The sequence below is a fragment of the Pimephales promelas genome, chromosome 18 (assembly GCF_988280905.1).
Source record: "Pimephales promelas chromosome 18, fPimPro1.hap1.1, whole genome shotgun sequence".
Lineage (NCBI taxonomy): Eukaryota > Metazoa > Chordata > Actinopteri > Cypriniformes > Leuciscidae > Pimephales > Pimephales promelas.
In genome coordinates, this window is record NC_142786.1 from 31,246,938 (window position 1) to 31,259,811 (window position 12,874).

Consider the following 12,874-nt stretch of genomic DNA (forward strand, 5'->3'; position numbering starts at 1 on the left):
GAGATTAGAAAGTTAATTCAGCTCGGTTAAAATGAAAAATTTAATGGACCTTAATTTTAATTACTAAAGAGAGGCTTCTAAATGTTTAATTCAAAAACAACTTTTTGAACTTTCATATTTTCCATTCAAACTATCTCCTTTGTTCTACAGTGATGTGAATAAGTTTGGACACCCGTGCTAAAGTTGCCTAAAAAGAGGAATAAAAAATCATCTTTTGGATATGTATCGTAATGCCTTCATTAAAAAAAATAGGAAAAATCAAACCTTTTAAGGACACCAATTTTCTTTGTGAATGAATAATGTCTCATAAATAAATACATGTTTTTCCTTTAAATACAGGGTGCATAAGTCAGGACACCCCTATGTTAAATTCCCATAGAGTCAGGCAGATTTTTATTTTTAAAAGCCAGTTATTTCATGGATCCAGGATAATATGCATCCTGATAAAGACCCACATCATCACACACCATTCACCATGCCTAGAGATTGGCATGGTTTTACTTCAGTTAGTACCCCATGCCAATCTCTAGGTGTGGTGAATGGTGTGTGATGATGTGGGGATATTTTAAGGGAACTTTATCAGGATGCATATTATCCTGGATCCATGAAATAACCAGCTTTTAAAAATAAAAATCTGCCTGACTCTATGGGAATTTAACATAGGGGTGTCCTGACTTATGCACCCTGTATTTTAAGGAAAAACATTTATTTATTTATGATACATTATTCATTCACAAAGAAAATTGGTGTCCTTAAAGGTTGGAGTTTTCCTCATTTTTCTAATTAAGGCATTAAGATCAATGTCCAAAAGATGATTTTTTATTCCTCTTTTTAGGCAACTTTAGCACGGGTGTCCAAACTTATTCACATCACTGTATATCGCACATCTTTTTTGGTCTTTGCCTTTGTTCCTTATTCTTGTCTGATTTCACATTTTAAATGTCACAACGAGGTATGTTTTCTTTTTTATAGTTTTAAAGGGACATCCAAAAAAGACATGTATGTCATAATTTACTTATCCTCCTCTCTTTCTAAACCTTTATGACTTTCTAAGAAACACAAAAGTAGTTACTTTGAAGAATGTTGAGAACCAAAGAGTTTTACTTCTTTGACTTTCACTTATTTATAATGGAAGTCAATGGGAACCAGAACTGTTTGGCTACCGACTTTCTTCAAAATATCTTTAAAGCTCCACAGAACAAAGAAAGTCAAAAAGGTTGAAAGGACACGAGGGTTTGTAAATGCTGACAGAATTTTCATTTATGGATGGACTATACCTTTAACTTTGCACCAATGCAAAAATGAAGCTTTCAAAGATGCTTTTCAAGTGGTTTATTTTTAAGTATTTTGTGTAATGCATACAAAGTTGTGCTGATCAGTCATGTGTAAGTACGGGTAGTTTATATTTCAACGTAAGATTAACTCAAAAGTGTTACGTCAGTACCTCGTTCATTATTGACCACTTCACTATAACCCAATGTCAACACTGGAACAGAGCATAGTTGAGGCAAACTGAATTCCTGATGAAAACCTGATTTTGGTCTTAATTATGATTATTATTATTTTTTTAAATTGGCTGTTTTTTGCCTTTGCACATCAGTACGGTACATTGGGCCTGATTGTTTCTTCTAAACCAATCTTTTGTTTGTTGTTTTGTGATTTGTCACTGAACGGTACGAATTTGAAGTCTTCATTCTGGGGAAATCCCTTGTAAATTGTGATATTGCCAAATCTGTGTTTTACAACCAGAGAATGGAGAACATGTTCTTTCTAGTAGTTCAAAGAACAATTTCATTTTCTGTTTGTCTTTAGCTGGATAACCGAGTCCCAATCGAAGCCCAAAATGTGAAGTCTGTCACAGGACTATATGCATTCCCCTGCATGCCACTGTTATTGAAAGATTCTGTTTATTTTTTTATAGCCTACAAAAGCAGGCTGATTTGAAAATAAAAGATATTGATTTTAAGTGTTTACTACAGCTTTCCTTTAAAAATGATTTTATGGCCACTAGGTGGCATCAGAAGACAAAAAGTGAAGTCGTGCTCTTCAACGTGATATTTCAAGCCGCTTTCCATATTTCTAATGTAAATGCACTGTGACAGATTTTTAAAGAATTGACTTTTTATGAGAACCAACATTATGCACTAACATTAGTGAAATTCCATTCTGGGCATTACAGACTATAACTAGACTTGGTGGGAAAGAAATAAACTGATCATTTTGCCTGAAACATAAGTTAATAAATTTTGTTTATTAAACTTTAACTGCCGTTATAAAAGCAATATCACATTTGCCATACAGTAGACCTTTCGTTTCTTGCTTACAGTTCTGGGTTTCGGGGTCTATACGACCCCAACAATTGGTTGAGTAATTGTACAAAAAATATACATTTTTAATCATGCAAGTAATATTTTTTTCTTTACTTCTCATCTATTCATTAATGCTGTGTTTTTGGAGATATAAAGTACTTTTGTATCCATATACCACACAATTCCTCAACTACACCATTAGCTTGCATATGAAATATAATTTTTTATGATACATTGCATTTATGATCTAGTACTAGGCCTTCATTTCTGTGTAAAAATTTCAGATTTATGCCGGATTTTTTTTTTTTTTGACACGTGAAGAAAATATATTTAGGGGGGTTTTTTTTTGTTTTGTTTTTTTTCACATTTCCCATTCATTTCAGTGTGGGGTCATATTTGCTGTCTAATTTGCTATTGACCCCGAAGACCAAAAGTGTAAACATTTTTTTTTTTTACATACCTTCAGAACAACCGAATCAAGCCCAGTTTTTGTGTGTGTTATAGATAGATAATGTATAAAAAGTCACAAAATCTTATTCCACTGACATGAAGGGAACCCTTTTTTAAGTAAAAGTCGATTGGGGTCGTATAGACCCCATGACCCGATTGAGGGCTACATATCTTCCAACAGATTCAGAAGAAAAAAAGATTTGGAACAACTTGAGGGTGAGTGATGACACAATTGTCATTTTTGACTTATTTCACTTATGGCAAGCCGTTTTAGCTTAAATTGTACCCAGCCTTACTCGTCGTAATTGCATTTTTACTAGTAACAATTAAATTAGAGAGCTCTAAAATTAAATTCTTACTAGTAACAATTGCAATTAGAGAGCTCTACAAAGGAATTTTTACTAGTCATATGGCTCCATTGACTTTCATTCATTTTTAATTAGAGAGCTCTCTAATTCAATTATTACTAGTAAGAATTACAATTGGAGCTCTCTAATTCAATTATGACTAGTAACAATTATAATTAGAGAGCTCTCTAATTCAGTTTTTACTAGTAAGAATGCAATTTCAGAGCTCTCTAATTTAATTTTTACTAGTAAAAAAAACGAATTAAAGATATGTATAATTGCAGAGCTCTGTAACTGAATTAAAGAGCTCTGTAATTTTATTCTTACTAGTAAAAACTGAATTAGAGAGCTCTCTAATAATAATTGTTATTAGTACGAATTTAATTAGAGAGCTCTATAATTGTAATTGCTACTAGGAATTAAATTGTAAAGCTCTCTAATTGAATTCTTACTGGTAAAAATGCAATAATGACAAGTAAGGTTGGATACAATTTAAGCTAAAACGGCTTGCCATAGGACTATACCTTTTAAAAGAAAGATACATTTAAAAAAAATGTGATTAATGAAACATTGATGAAAAAAATAAATAATTAATTTACTAACTACATTACAGCACTGTATTGGTGAGTAGGGGAAAAAAAAGCAATAAACCTCTGTTCTGTGTCGCGAGTTTTCTGGAAGTTGCCATTGCGTCGCATCACTTTGAGTCTGTCTCCATCCATAGAAATGCAGAGCACCAGCCTGAGCCTCCTCCTCACTGCGGTACTGCACGTAAGCCGTGTGTCTCACACCCTTACAATTAACTAGTTGTTTCCCTTCAACCACGTCGCGGATGGAAGCACTGAATGCTGAACTTTAAGCCTTTAAAGAGAAAACGATCCACAAAGCAACGCGTTTTACTTGAGCTGCAGAGGTAAGTGACATCATCACGCACGTGTTTTAACGAATCTCGATTTGGGACAGTGTGTGTGTGTGTGTGGCCCCACCTATGACAGCGCTGAAGGTTACACGCGTTTAGGATTTGGAAACCAGAATAAAGCACTGGTGAGTCGCATTGAGTCTGGCGTTATTCATAACTCGGGTGTTATTGTGCTCGTAATGAAGTTGCATGTTCTGTCATAGTGCGGGGCACTGCGGAGGATGAGGAGAGTGATGAAGCTGCACGTTTTGCCCTGTCTATTTTTGGATGCTCCTCTGGCCTCCGAGGCCAAGAAACCCCTTAAAATATACATCATCACTTGAAAATGAGAAATACGATGCTTAGCTGATGGTTATATGATGCACACTTTCGCATATGTAATTTGTAGATGTGCACTTTGTTTGTAAATGTTTAAAATGAAATCTCTATTTGTCTCTCCGCATCATAAATATTTAAACAAACAAACCCCAAGAACGTGTCATTAATGTAAAAAAAAAAAAACTAAAATGATTGTACCCTATTTATTTTTATTTTGATAATATTTGAACAACTGATGACAAAGGAGAATACCAGTAAAATAGATTAATCTGGAGGGCAAAATTATTGTATGACTTCTATTCAGGCATTTAATTTGATTTACATTTAATTATCCATATTTTAACTGAAGATATGTCACAGTAGCCCGAATGATTTCGCTTCACTGACCTGTTGGTTTTAATGAAAGCAAAGGTGCCTGCCCTGAAATGTACTATGGAAATTCTGAATAATTAATTAATTATTATATTTAAAAATTGTTAGGTGGGTGGGAGGTCATCTTACCCCAAAGGTCTAATTTGAGCATTTTACTTCAAAATAAAAGTCTAAAAATTGAATGTGTCCACAAATAACTCCTTAATAGACAAAAATATATGTCGCTGCTGTCACATATCACCAAATAGTTTAACCAAATTTGATAAATTAACCTCAAAACTGTTTAAAGAGTAACTAAACACTAAACCAACTTTTTTTAGTTAATGATCTGCAAGAATGGATTGATTCGAGTAACTTTTTTGACATTTGTGTGTAAAGTGCTGCCCTCTTCAGGTTGAACGGTGGCTACTGCAGTTGAATTTTTCTATTGGATGTTCTGCACTTCGTGACGTACGCAGGTTTCAGCTCACCACGCGAGCTTCGCCCTTGGCAGTATAAAAACCATCTTGTGTCGTCAAAACCGTGTGTTCACAAATAACTCCTTAATAGACACAAAAATATATGTCACTGCTGTCATATATCCCCAAAAATTCACCAAATTTGATAAATTAACCTCAAAACTGTTTAAATTTCACTTAGGTTGATATTCAGATTAAATGACAAAATGAAACCTTAAAAATAGTGTGTCATAGAGGAGAGGATTTGAGGTATAAGATGCCACATGGGGTCACCATGATGGGGTAATGGAAGAACCACAATCCGGAGTTTTTGTAGGAACTTGTGTGTTCAATCTTGATCCTCAGAGGTTTTTTTGAAAGGGACGGGTGTCTATGCTCTCCACAGTTATGAGGGTTCAGACGATGTATATATTGTTTGGGGTTTTGCACAAAATACTGTCTCCATGTCAGATTAGTTTATTTTTATGTTTTTATCTCGTGGATCATTTTGAATGTTTAAAATAGAATCGTCTTGTCTTGTGTTGCATCTCAAATGCTCCAATGGTGTCTCTCTACAAGATGTCATGAAGTCAACCATTTTAATTCAATAAATTGAAGTAATTTATTCAATTTATCAATAAATCAACACATTTTTTTGCGATTGTGGGTGAGTTTAAGAATGGTCAATTGAAATTGTTCTAATCTGATTATTGCATTCCTCTGGTGGATCTTTGGGCCTGAGAAAAGATATGATTTCAGGCACAAAGAGCACCATGAGCGCAACCTTTTTCGGGTTAAATACTCCGTCATCCATATCACCCCTGTCCTGCGCTGCCTCCATCTGTCTTCGTTCTCATTTCCGTCTGTTTCCCCATTGACTTTAGGTTCCTCCATCTAAATCAAGAGATCTCAAAGTGTATTTCTTGATCTTAGCGTAGCCACATCTCAAACTGTCTGACATCAGCATGGGCATTGACAGTGAGGGTCCCACGCCCCCTGCAGGAATTCTGACGCCAAAGCAGGTCAAGGCTTTTCAGAACGTGGAGCCGAAGGCGCTGGGGGTGAGTTTCACATTCAACACCGCAACAAATCTGATGCTGAATGCAGGAAAAAGTGCACAGGAGTATCTTTTTATACCAGTTATTTCACATGAGACACTTTCTTGCACATTTTTTTACAATATGAAAAACTGAATTAAATCTAATGGCCTTTTTGGAAACATAGGCTACCTAGTTTATCTTGTTGTGTTGTTTCAGTCCATTCAGATCATTATTGGTGTCTTGTGCTTGTGTCTGAGCGTCACCATTCTTCAGCTCTATGAAGAGGTCCACTTCTCTCCTGATGTCATCGTTGTGGTTGTGATTGTTGCTCAGGTAAGCTGAATGTAATGTTTATAAACGGGGTTTAATCTATTGAATCAAATTGTTGCCATGTATGTAGCAAACAATCATTTTTTAACCTGTTTTTATCAGTTGCTCTTGTCTGGGTCCATTTTAATCCATACTGGAAGGTTTCCATCACTGTTTTGGGTGAGTACAACTCGTTTTTTTCCCTCTTCATTTTATTAACGCTCATACACAAATGATTGTTATTAGTTTTGTAAAAAAAAAAAATAATAATAATAATTTGGATTGTTTTGTTTTGAGCAGATAGTGAATGCTACTGTTCAAATGACTGAAATTAGAGAAATTGTGCCTGTTTAGGACAGTGTTGTCAAGTCTGGGGTTTTCCTGTGGAATTGAGCTACTTTTACACTGAGCGCTTGTTGAAGCTACCAATTTATATATATATTTTTTTGTCTGTGATTGGGCGATTTAGGAAAAGCAAATAGGCATGTTTTGTTAAAAATCGCTTGTTATTACCACTAACAAGGCTCAAAATAGCTCCACAGGAACACTGTAGAATAATAAGTCCCTACATTCAAACCGAAGCATTGCAAACTTTGTCAGTGTCCATACAGTTTAATAAGAATGTATTTTATACATACAGTCAACTTCGCGAGTACAGGAAGAAGCCATCTTTGAAAAATAGTCTCTACCAGTCGATCTACGAACGCCGATCCAAGTGCGCTGGTGAGATGTGAATAAGGTGATAAGGTGAGCACGAACAGTAGCCTACATGTACATATTGAAGAGAAGAAAATGGTTCGTGTTTGTGTTTCTTCCGGAAACAACGGACCATATGAGATTCTGCACAGTTCAGCACACTTGGATCGGCGTTCGTAAATCGACTGGTAGAGACTATTTTTCAAAGATGGCTTCTTCCTGTATTCGCGAAGTTGACTGTATGCATAAAATATCTTCTTATTAAACTGCATGGATGTAAACTATATTTACATTCAGCAATCATGAAAACAAATCTCAGATAACGGTTGACTAATGTGTAATTAGACCAAAGGTTCATTTTGCGCCGGAGTTCTCCTTTAAGTTGTTTTTTGGAGCTGATAGAAAAGGATAGGCCGCTAACCTCAAAGATTTCAAGCAAGCTACAAAAAGAAGCTCGAATACAAGCAAGTTTTGATCTGTTTTGGTCCCTATAATTCACATACTTCCATTCATAGTTTGATCTGATGACTATTCAAATGTGGAAAATAATCCTAATAAAGAAAGTTTTGACGGCATTTTATTTCAGTCTTTTCTTGGTCATTTTTTTTTTCACCTTTTCAATGTTTTGACGAATCACGTTGTACAGTAACTTCTGTCCCCCCATCGTGTGAAGGTGAAAGCCACCCTGGTTGCTCACCTGGTCAGCGCAGCGTTTTCCACTGCGGTTCTCGGGCTGCTGTCCCGTCACCTGCCTTACCGTCAGGACACTTACCACTGTGAGCACTGCAGGAGACTGGAGATCTATTCTGTGGTGAGCTACTCTCTTACTGCACTTAATACATAGACCTGCAGATATAGATCTCTGGATGTATGCATACATTACATTAACGATGAACGCATGTGGGTGTGTTTTGGGTGCAGTGGGATGGATGAAACACTGTAAAGTGGGTACGATGTGTTGAACTGGCCACATCAACTTTCTTGTTACAGTTTTTTCTGTAAGAAATTTCCTTGATGCCTTTTCAAAGGACTGTACCGAAGTGCAAAACATAGACTTTCAATAAAAAGCATAATGATGTTCTGTCTGTCTGTCAAAAGGCCAAGTGGTTCAGATGGTTGAAGATTTTTTTTTTTAATAATGCGCAGTGCAGTGCAGTTAAACAACATGAAATAAGAAAATGTTAAAAAGAAGTCCTTTCAAAATTGGAATCTTTTTTTTTTTTTTTTACCATATACATGCTTGATGAAGTGAAGGATTATGTTGTTGAAATTAATATAAAGTTTCTGAATTAAATATAAAGTTATTTGGGGTAGTGAGTGACATATTTTTTGATGTGGGTTTACACAACATACTTTATTAAATTGCTTTGAATAGGAAAACAATTAATAGAATATTAAGTGGTTTATCAATTGTTGAGAAATATAGAAAGATATGGGTAACACTTTACAATAAGGTTCATTAATTAAACATTAGTTAATGTATTAACTAACATGAACTAACCATGAGCAATACATTTGTTACTGTTTTTTTTTTTATAAATCTGTGTTAATGTTAGTTAATACAAATCCAGCTGTTCATTGTTTGTTCGTGTTAGTTCACAGTGCATTAACTAATGTTAACAAGATTTTAATAAAGTATTATTAAATGTTGAAATTAACATTAACAAAGATTAACAAAAGCTGTAGAAATATTGTTCATTCTTAGTTAATGTTAACTAATGTAGTTAACTAATGAACCTTATTGTAAAGTGTTACCAAGATATGAATTGCTGACATCAGATGTAACCAAATATGTTTACATCGCTCCTATTCATTTGTTCTGCTTTGTAATTTATATTTTGTCTTTTATATTTATAACAGAATAGAGTCATGGATATTGATCCTTTGCACTTGGTACAGACTTTTTCTGATGCTGGAGAAATTCATAAAAAACAGTGCCCTTTCAAGGTATTTGGACACCAAATATTGTAGATCTGATATGAAACATGCAAAAGTGAGCACAATGGCCATAAATGCAAGAAAAATGGGGGATATTAGAATATAATTTTGTGTGTGTGTGTTTATTTTAATTGTATTTATTTATTTATTTATTTTGGCTGGTGGGGTGATACTGTACATTTGACTTTGTGGCTGTCTATGTTTATATAAAGTGTAATAACTGAAAAGAAGTGAATAGTTTTTCAAAAGAAACATCTTTTTATAGTAGCTGTCCAATTAAGTCTGTGTTTGTTAATGGGATTTGTTCCAATCTCAGATGTCCAAAACCTTTCTGAGGGCACTGTAGTTTGTCAAGGAAGCCAAAAAACTGTAACAGTTTTTCTAAATTGACCAATTGGGGTTGCTTGCAGCAACATTTGTATAAGAATAATAGATTGATAGCTATATTTGTCAATAAGTGAGCCAGGTCTTTGGCAAAATTCAACATGATTATGTTTTTTGTGTCTGCTTTTCCAAAGCAACAAAATTGTTACAAGAGGTGCACTTATACTGTCGAGGGAAAATGTAAAGTAAGTAATTCTTACCTTAATGTTTTTCTTTGTGTACATGAATGTGCTTAAATAATTGCTGATAATGCGAGAGAGAAAGAAAAAAAATTAAAAGTTGTTGTTTTTAAGGTGACAAACATTTTGCAGACATTCAAAATGTTACATTGGTACATTAAGCCACCATTGTGACAGCCACTCTAACATGAGCTCAATTCACCCTTTAAGGATCTGCTTGTTTTATCAAAAAATGATCAGTAGCTTTGTGTATATTTGTGTTAGGAGAGTGAATGCATGCGGTGTGGGTCATTTTGTCAGTTTTGCACTTTGGGACAGTTGACTGAAAACGCTTCAGAATAAAAGATACCTTCAATTATGTGCAGATGTGCTATGAAAACTCCAATGATCACCCTTGCTAATCTTCTGTCCATTTTTGATTTTTATTTTTATATTACTACAATGCCTTACTAGTGTTCTTGTCTGCATTTTTTAAGAGTTGATCTCTTTGGCAACTTCCAAACGTGGACAACCACATCAGCTGTTGTAACTATTTTGCACTATTAGGTAAATGACAGATGCTTATAACCACGGTCTTGTTTTTTCTGTCTCTTTTGGGTGTCGTCAGCTCTTGATTGACGGCTTCTTGGCCACCTTGGTTCTGTTTCTTGTGGTGGAGTTGGTGATCTGCATTGTGACCATTTTGTTCGGACTCAGCGCTCTTGCTAAAGCTGGCGTAAAGGTCAGTTAAACATAAGCACAAAAGTAGGATATGTGATGTTGTTGTGTTTAAAGGTTCAGTTCTGTCATCATGTTGGAAATACAAATGAAGATATTTTAGTGAAATCTGAGAGATTTCTGTCTTTCCAAAACAGAACGTAAAGTAAAAAGATACCCATATGAAATGAGCGGTTTAAATCAAGTCACTTTATATGATGAACAGTTTTAATTTAGTCTTTTTGATCAGCTAATAAATAGATCACTCAAATTTGGTAAACGGAAGTTTAAAAACCAATGAGATTCATTCTTCAGCATGATTGAGGTTTCACAAGAACCAATGAGGTTTGTTCTCAAACATCAAGCAAGTACCGTTCACCATATTTGAATGCTCTGTATATTTGGTCAACAAAAGCCTAAATTACCGTTTTTGGTGAATAGTCTTTCAGTGGGAGGGACAGCAATTCCTCAGATTTCATTAAAATGATCCATTTGTGTTTCGAAGATGAACAAAAATCTTATTGGTTTGGAACAAATAATTTTTTGTGTGTGAACAAGTAGTATTGTAAATTACGTCGACTTTTGGTATTAAAGCTACACTGTGTGATTTTTACCCCCATCTAGTGGTGAAAAGGTATATGACCATCCAGTGAATATTAGTTTCTGTTCCTCTCAATTTCGATTTCATTTTAACTCCTACGGTGGCCAATGTAGTCCAAGATTAACACGGCTTCCAGTTCGACCTCGTCCATGAGTGTTAACTCAAACATAAACGCGGAAAGGCGAAGCTTGAATTAACGGGTATGTCCCTCTTTGGCTAATGTACTTTCAAGATGGAGGGTCAACATAGCGACCGCTTACCCGTATGTATTTTCAATGGCATATTGTACACTCACGAGAATACTTTATAACTTGAACGAAGTAAATATACATTAATGAGCACATATATTTTTGAAAGAACTAAGTGTTTTTAGCTAAAAGAGTTACACAGTGTAGCTTTAATGTGATTTACAATATGCTCTTCAAAATTGTCTGAGCAAATCCTTTCTGTGATAAGTTAATATAAAACATTGACGAACTCTGTGTTTCCCCCAGTTTCCTGGTTTTAGACAGCATGCAGCTCCATCTCAGCCTGAGGCGGCGGTCACCCCTAGCCAACCTCAGGTACACCACATTGAGATTTCATTTAGAATTATACCTTCATTGGGTTCGAAATGGACCTAATGGATAACTAGAGCTTGCTAGAGTTTTAGTAATTGTTCTTTAACAATAGGGAATTTGTGTGAAGGGGCCTTACTCCTTTTTTAGTTCTGGAACCTGGCAACCAATCAGACTTCTGTTTCTTCCCAATCCCATGCAAACCTTATAGGTGCAGGTGTTTGTCTCAGAGGTGGAGCCGATGCCAGAGCACGTCCTTGAACCTCAAACTGAGCCAATAGAAGAAATCCCCAGCCCTCCTACTGAACCTCAAGTGGCCCCCATTGACTCCTTAGCAGACGTTTGACACTTCATGCTCATGTGATCTGTATGTATATTCTAGGGGCTTTGGTGATCAGTGAGGTTTCAGCAGCAAGGTTTGTTTTTTTACATTTTAGTGGTTTCTGAAATCGACATGAGAGGGTTTTCCAATATGTCATTATGCTACAAGGGAAGAAATGATGGCATTTATCTCTTGAACTCAAATGCTCACAAGAAAATGAAAAATAGTATAATATACACCCAAGCTGGGTTTGATCTTTTATTCTGATAAAAGAAAATAATGTTTTCTCCAAATGTAGGGATGAGTTCTCTGTAGATATGATGTATACTTTCTAATGTAAAGTCATTGGTGCTAGTGCAAAATCCATTTCAGTGCAGGTCAGGATGTGGAGATGGAGATCATGTTCTCATCTTGATCAAACGGAGAGAGATAGAATAGAGATGGGCCCTTTTCTCAGCTCAGCTAACAAACTGTGTCCTAGAAATGTTTTGCTAACGTTCCCATTAAGTTATTTCTAAATGTTCTTGTTCAAAACAAATCTTTTTTTTTTTAATAAATGTATAGGTTACAGAAATATCACTGCATATATTATATATAAAATATATTATGTATTTTATATATTCTACGCACCAGCAATCTGAGATTATTGCATCTTATTTTGATATTTTCAGTACAAAAAGAAACTTATGGCAGTATGCAATTAAAAAGTAGTAAGTAGGCTACTAAATTATGTAGCCTATAAAAATGTGTGCTTATTTCTTGATATTGTTATTAAAGACTATAGATAACTTTGTTACTGGAAGAACATTTGATCATAACTTTGAGAGAACGTAAGCCAAAGTTCTGAGAACAGCTGGTCGTTTGATTGCTATTATTGTTTCAAAAGGCTTAATAGTAAAGCTAATAATTGTTGTAAGCTACTTGCTACCCAAACCCACAGAATGTCAATTTTATAATCTCACTAGTATCTCAATTCATCTTATGAAATTAGATGTTATTA

The 12,874-nt window shown here is 35.0% G+C and overlaps 1 protein-coding gene across 6 annotated transcripts; it reads left to right on the forward strand.

Annotated features, from left to right (window-relative positions):
- The first annotated feature begins 3,874 nt into the window (after positions 1-3,874).
- Positions 3,875-12,217, forward strand: LOC120484997 (uncharacterized). 6 transcript variants are annotated; one of them, XM_039680467.2, is made up of 9 exons: positions 3,875-4,019; positions 6,086-6,213; positions 6,409-6,525; positions 6,625-6,681; positions 7,871-8,008; positions 9,654-9,704; positions 10,306-10,419; positions 11,490-11,558; positions 11,764-12,005. In XM_039680467.2, the coding sequence occupies exons 2-9, from the start codon at positions 6,118-6,120 to the stop codon at positions 11,896-11,898; spliced, it is 777 nt and encodes a 258-aa protein (XP_039536401.1). In that variant the 5' UTR covers positions 3,875-4,019; positions 6,086-6,117; the 3' UTR covers positions 11,899-12,005. The 6 variants fall into 6 exon arrangements, with proteins under 6 accessions (XP_039536401.1, XP_039536403.1, XP_039536409.1 ...); XM_039680469.2 differs by having other exon boundaries at positions 3,927-4,019; positions 6,037-6,213; XM_039680472.2 differs by having other exon boundaries at positions 3,931-4,019; positions 6,091-6,213.
- The last annotated feature ends 657 nt before the right edge of the window (positions 12,218-12,874 follow it).

Coding starts and splice junctions, on each gene's coding strand:
- LOC120484997 (XM_039680467.2), top strand. CDS start 6,118: ATGGGCATTGACAGTGAGGGTCCCACGCCCCCTGCAGGAATTCTGACG. Junction 6,214..6,408: donor TGGAGCCGAAGGCGCTGGGG/GTGAGTTTCACA, acceptor GTGTTGTTTCAG/TCCATTCAGATCATTATTGG. Junction 11,559..11,763: donor TCACCCCTAGCCAACCTCAG/GTACACCACATT, acceptor CAAACCTTATAG/GTGCAGGTGTTTGTCTCAGA.